The 5,828-nt window shown below is 60.8% G+C and overlaps 1 protein-coding gene across 5 annotated transcripts; it reads right to left on the reverse strand.

Annotated features, from left to right (window-relative positions):
* Window positions 1-83: 83 nt before the first annotated feature.
* Window positions 84-5,692, reverse strand: RHBDD3 (rhomboid domain containing 3). Of its 5 annotated transcripts, none has more exons than XM_060028297.1 (6): window positions 5,588-5,692; window positions 3,038-3,227; window positions 1,962-2,345; window positions 869-1,031; window positions 495-782; window positions 84-407 (listed from the first exon to the last, which is right to left on the reverse strand). In XM_060028297.1, exons 2-6 carry the CDS (start codon window positions 3,183-3,185, stop codon window positions 230-232), a joined length of 1,161 nt encoding a protein of 386 aa, XP_059884280.1. In that variant the 5' UTR covers window positions 3,186-3,227; window positions 5,588-5,692; the 3' UTR covers window positions 84-229. The 5 variants fall into 5 exon arrangements, with proteins under 5 accessions (XP_059884280.1, XP_059884283.1, XP_059884282.1 ...); XM_060028300.1 differs by having other exon boundaries at window positions 5,553-5,598; XM_060028299.1 differs by lacking the exon at window positions 5,588-5,692 and adding an exon at window positions 5,313-5,495.
* Between the last annotated feature and the right edge of the window lie 136 nt (window positions 5,693-5,828).

Here is a 5,828-nt window from a genome sequence, read left to right on the forward strand (position 1 = left end):
TCATTCTTTCATTCATTCATTCATCCCCCTGATGCTAATGTAGAAGAGTCAGACACAACTGCTGCCTCCAAGGAGGTCCAGGTTGAAAAGTGAACTGGTTTTTATTCTAAACATACCAGGGCAGGATGCTGGGGGGCCTCCTCTGAACCCACCCTGACTCTCAGCAGACAGGGCTGGGCTCTGACTTCCCACCCACAGGCCAGGCTTCTCACCTGAGAGCCTGCCTGTGCTAGGGGGGCCCAGGACCCTCAGGGTGGGTGGGCCCACCCCTCCCCTGAGTCACCAGCGCCTCGGTGCCCACATCCCCGCCGACCAGCAGTGACACGGCACCCTCCACACGGCTTGTGGCTGCCAGGGCCACCACCGCCTGCTCCGTGGGGAAGCCCATGCGCTCCAGTTGCTGCAGCCTGTGGGAAGGGGGGACAGGGAGGGAGTGTCAGGGCCGCTTCCAGCCCCCACACCAGGGGACCCCACCCCTACTTACCCCACCTTACCGCAGGGAGGAGACGGAGGACTTAGACAGCCAGAGTGGGCTTTCGGGACCCTGGACTGGCCCCTCAAGGAGTGAGGCCTGGATCCCCTTCTGCAGCATCTGCTCGTCTAGGGCTGCCCACAGCGGGGTCCCTGGGGGGAAGCTGGGCCCAGACCAGGCCAGTCCCACCTCTGAGGAGCCCTCCCAGAGCGGCTGCATAGGCCCCAGGCCTGGCGGGAGCGGGGCTGAGCCTTCTCTGAGGGGCCAGAGGCTAGGGGAGGCCATGTAAGGCGGTCCAGGGGTGGGCGGCCTGGAGGGGCAGAAGCAGAAGGCCTGACTGCCAGCCACCGGCATGGCTTCCACCACCGGGGCCAGTGTCCTCGGCATCACCCTCACCTCACTCCGGCAGGATGGGTGACAGGCAGCTCAGCCAGGCCACCTGGGGTGGGAAGGAGCTGGAGCGGCCAGCACCCTGCCAGGGCCCTGCACAGGACACCCTCCTGCAGTGCCTGCAGCCGCTGCTCAGAGATCTCCAGCCACCGGAAGGCCCCAGCCGCGTCTGTCTGCCCAGGGCAGGGCGGCGGGTCAAGGAAAACCACATTCAGCCAGGGGTGAGCCTGCGCCACATGCCAGGCCCCGTGCCAAGTGTGTGATGGGAATTCCCTCCTGTCTCCTCACTGTGGCCCTGCCAGGGAGGTGTCATCACCCTCGTCAGCAGTGGAGGCTCAGAGAGGGAAAAGGGCCCCTGCCTGAAGCTACCCAGCCAATGAGAGGCAGAGCCAGATGTGCCTCATCCCAAAACCTGTCTCATCCCCATTCAGCTGCCCCCTGCCCGCTGTCCCCTGAGGCCTGTTGCTGGCCTGCTCAGGCCTGTGACCCCAGGCCCACCCCTGGGCCCTGCCCCAGCCAGGGCGACATGCTCCCCTCTCCAGGATTCAGCCGGGTGTCCCCAATCCTAAACGACTCCAGGGTCAGCCTGTACCCACTGTTCCCTCTGACTGCACTGTTGTCCCCGACAGGCATTAAGCATCTTTGGAGCAAAAGCCTGTTTAACACACCTGCACCACCGGCCACAGGTCGTTCCCCCTTTTGGTGCCAGGAGAGCCGCAGGCTCACGCTCACCCTGGTCCTTAACACCCTCTGTACTGTCTGCCAGGCCCGTGCTCTCCTTTTCCACTTCTCGTCACCTGAACCCCTCCTTCTGCATGGTCTCGGCGTAGACCCACCTCCACTGGGACGTCCAGATTAAGTGCCTCCTTGGGCCCCTCAGCTCCCAGGCTCTCCTTTAAATTGTAATTGGTACCTCTACATGGCCACAAGCCCCCAGTTCCCAGCCCAGAGCCAGGCGAGAGGAGGACTTGGAGACGCTCCTGGGATGTGTGTGAATGTGGGGGCCCGACCTCTTGTGCCAATTCCTTCCCAGGCACCCTGGGGGCCCAGCCACAGAACCCACACGTCCACATGAGCCCTGGGCCCAGGCAAAGGATACAGGCCAGGCCAGCCAGGAGGCCACAGAAGAGCTGCAGGAAGGGCGGCTCGGAGCTGAGCAGTGGTGTCAGGGCGAGCAGCAGCCACGGCAGGAGCCATGGTGGCAGTGCCCCACGGGGCCGTCTAGGGTTGTAACCCTGCCCCGCCAGCATGGCCAGGTGGACAGGCATGTATCCACAGCCCCCGGCTGCACTGGACACCCCGAGGCCTGCCAGCAGCACAGCCATCAGCCCGGAGGCCAGGGCAAGGAGGGTGGAGGCATGCAGGAACCGCAGTGTGCCCAGGTGGCACTCCTGCCGCCAGCCCAGCGTGGGCAGGAGCAGCAGGCTCAGCAGCAGCCCTGGGAGGGCCTTGTGGCCCAGGGCATGTGTCAGCAGCCGGTGCGCTGGGAGAGAGAATGGGCTTATGTGCCAGGTTAGTGGCCCTAACCCCCAAGGCTGGCCCCGGTGTGCCAGATGGGGAAACACCCTCCGCCAGGGCCGCCCACTAAGCCAGCACCCCCTCCCCGGGAGCCAAAGTCTGCCCACTGCCAGTAGTTTAATCACTGGTGGTGGGGACCAAGGGCTTCCAAACACTGTGACCGGCCCCCTGCTGCTTTAAGTAGAACAAGCCAGACCCAACACTCGGTCTTCTTAAGAACAACCAACCATGGATAAGTCACTTCACTTCTGTGAGCATCATTTGGGTTCCTCAAATGTAAATGGAAGCTGTCATTCTTGGGAAACAGGTGTTCAGCTGGGGTTACTCTTCAAACCCCTAGTGCCTCCTTCCTGTTCTTGGGCTTAGCTGAAAGTCTTAGTTTATTTTAAGGGAAAGCCACCCGAAAGGGGAGCCGTCTGAAAAGAATTCCTACTCACAGGCTCCCACCCCTGTGCTGGCCCCTCTGCCCAGGTCCTCGGCCCTCCCTTCTTGGCTGTAGTTGAGCTGGGCATGCTCCCGTCCAAGGCTGACCTTCCCCGGGGCCCTGGGTCCTGTCCTTGCCTGACAACTGCAGGATGCATGCTGCTCCTGCCAACTGGTCTCAGGCCCTACAGCAAGTCTCCTGCCTCCTCCAAGGGCCATGTGGCCGGCCCTCACCCTGCCAAGGGTCCAGCAGCACCTCTGGGGCCAGGACAAGGCTGGGGCCAGCTCCCAGCAGCCACAGGCCGCTCATGAGCAGCATCAGGACAGAGGAGGCGAGAGGCAGCGCTGGGGTCAGTAGGCCAGGGGGACCTCTGGCATGCATAGCTTGTCTGAAGGTGATCAAAGGTGGTCTTGGGGCTGTGTGCTAGGGGTAAAGGAAAAACAATAACAAGTTATTATTGCAGCTTTTATCTGACTTCCTTTCGGCTACCATACCAACAGTACCATTTTACAGAAATAAAAACTGAGGCTGGAGAGGCGGGTGCAGCAACTTGGCCATAGAGGACCTCAGAGCCTAACCATGTGTTTAGCCATCTTGCCATCCCACTGATGTGTGAGGATGGGAAGAGGCCAGGCCAAAAGGTCCCTGAGCCCTGATGGGCCCTGGAAAGGGGCCTGGAGTGGGAAGCACAGGGAATGGGAAGTTGAACGGGAGCCCTGGACTCCCAAAATTTTTTGGATTTGTGCAGCCCCCCAGGGCAAATTCAGAGCCATCTCCAGCTTTCCTCTGCCTCCCTCTTCCCTCAGGCTACAGACCAGCTACCTTCCTCCCTCCCTCCTCCCCTCCACTGACTTAGAGCTCCAGGTGGCCTGAGCTGCCGTTGACAGAGGGGGTAAGGCCAGCCAAAGGGCAGACAGATTAGGGAGGGGGTGGAGCAGAAGGGTTGGAGGAGAAGCAACAGGAGTCTCACACCCTGAGTGCACACAGTGACACTGGACAGAGACGTCCTCTTCCTCAAGCCCCAACCACAGCCCCTCTGACCCTACCCTCCCTTTCACAGAAAGGTTTCAGCATCCACTCCACTTCTTCCTGCTGTTATCTCTCCCTGGGCAAATCTGGAGCCTCTCCTTCCTCATCTGTAAATTGGGGATTAAGAAAATCCATTCCTCATAGAATGAGAAAAAGGAATGGACTCAGGCAGTCCCACAGCTCCTGCTGGATAAACTGTAGCCATCCTGGCTGTCCCCAACAAGGGGAAGCCTGAACATGGAAGCAGCTGCTCCAGCCCTCAAATGTGCCAATTTCCTGCCCATGAGGCAAGGCTTTCTCTCCCATTCTCCCTCCTCACATCCAGCCTGTCCTCTAGGCCCTGCTGGAATCTCCTCACTCCTGTACCCTAGCCTGTCTCAGGACTCCCACTGAGCTGATTTTATAGGGCAGGAAGCAAAATCCCAGAGACAAGAAGGCTGCTTCATCTGCTCCCTTGTCATGGGCATCCTTGGCATCAAAACCCACCCGGCAGTTTCCTGCAGGAAAAATATAGGAAACTCCTCTGCCTGCGACGTCCTTCCCTTCATCTCTCTAACAGCAAACTCCTATTCACCCACTGAAGCCCAGCTCAAAGGTTCCCTTCCCCTCCTCTGGTCCCTCCACATCTTGGAGCCTACCCTATCCAGTGAGCACCGCTTGGCCTGTTTTTCTCTAGGCAGGTGGTCTGAACTCTGGGAGGAGGGGTGCTCCTCCTACTCATGGTCAAGTTCCCCAGGGTGCTCCTAGCACACAGCTCGCGCTTTATGTGTCTTCACTGAAAGAAAGACACTAGCTTTGCTCCAGGTCCCGCTGAAGGATTTGGTGAGCCCTGCCCTTCGCTGGGCCTGGGCATCTGCCTAGGGAGACTGGGTTGAGTCCAAGAAGTCAGGCAGGTGCAAGCCTTGCGGGGAGCCAAGGCACCCACTGCCAACCTTCTCCTGCACCTTCACAACCATCCCGCCCCCCCACCCCGTGTACTTTAGCAAGAGTGAGAGACTTGCCCATGGACCAGCAGAACTGGGATCTGAACGCCCCAGGTCGCAGTCTCTTTATCTATAAAACGGGGCTGTGCAGCATCAGGCCCTGCCTTACTGGGAAGGCGGGAGGACAGAATGTGAAGACAGGACGGGGACAATTCTTCCGGGTGATGGAGAGTGTGTGGGGGGGTGGGGGTGGGGGTCCCAGGCTGTGGGTGGGGCTCAGCTTTGTGACTTTAGGAAAAGTACCCCAAGTCCTTGGGCCTCAGTTTCCCCTTCTGTAAAAACAAGGATGTTGGATGAGAGGTGATTAAAGGGTCTTCTCAACCTCGACCGTTACTGGGGGGCTCTCGGGCCGGGCGCTACGTTCGGGGCCTCCCATCCAGCCCACCGGCCTTGGGCCCCTCCCCCGCGGACCGGGCCACGTGTCTGGGGTACTCACAGCACAGCGCGCCCCCCGCCCCCATAAGGCTGAGTGGAGCCCTTGGCTGGGAGTCCGTACTCTAGCTTCCCGCCGACACCCGAGCGCCCGGAGCCCATTCTGCTCGCCCTCGGGCGCGTGACCCGGGCCGACCGGTCGGCAGGCCACCCCCTCCTCCTCCGCCGCCGCCCGCCGATTAGTCAGCAGTTGTTCTAGGCCCCGGTCCCTTCCCCCAGCCCTCCCGCCGGCCTCCGTTTCCCTCCAAGGCCGACTCTTCAGAGACGGTCCCTAGAGCCAGCGGGAGTAACCATTCCAAACAACCTAGCATCAACCGGAGAATCACTCCGACTTGTTACCAAGATCCGCTCGCCAGCCGCTCCCGCCCCTGCGGTGCTATTTTGGCTCACACGTCACATCCGGTGCTCTTTAGAGAGGATTAGGACTCGGTTTGCGGGCGCGAAAGCTGTGGTTCGTCCCTCCCTCTCCCACCCCCGTGGCCTGGCCCGATGGTAGCGCCCGAGGTTGCGGGTTTCGCGCCTGCGCAGTGCGGCGCCTAGAGGGAAAGCGAGAGGGAGACGGACGTTGAGAGAACGAGAA

This window comes from Delphinus delphis, chromosome 13, assembly GCF_949987515.2.
Source record: "Delphinus delphis chromosome 13, mDelDel1.2, whole genome shotgun sequence".
In the NCBI taxonomy this organism is placed as follows: domain Eukaryota; kingdom Metazoa; phylum Chordata; class Mammalia; order Artiodactyla; family Delphinidae; genus Delphinus; species Delphinus delphis.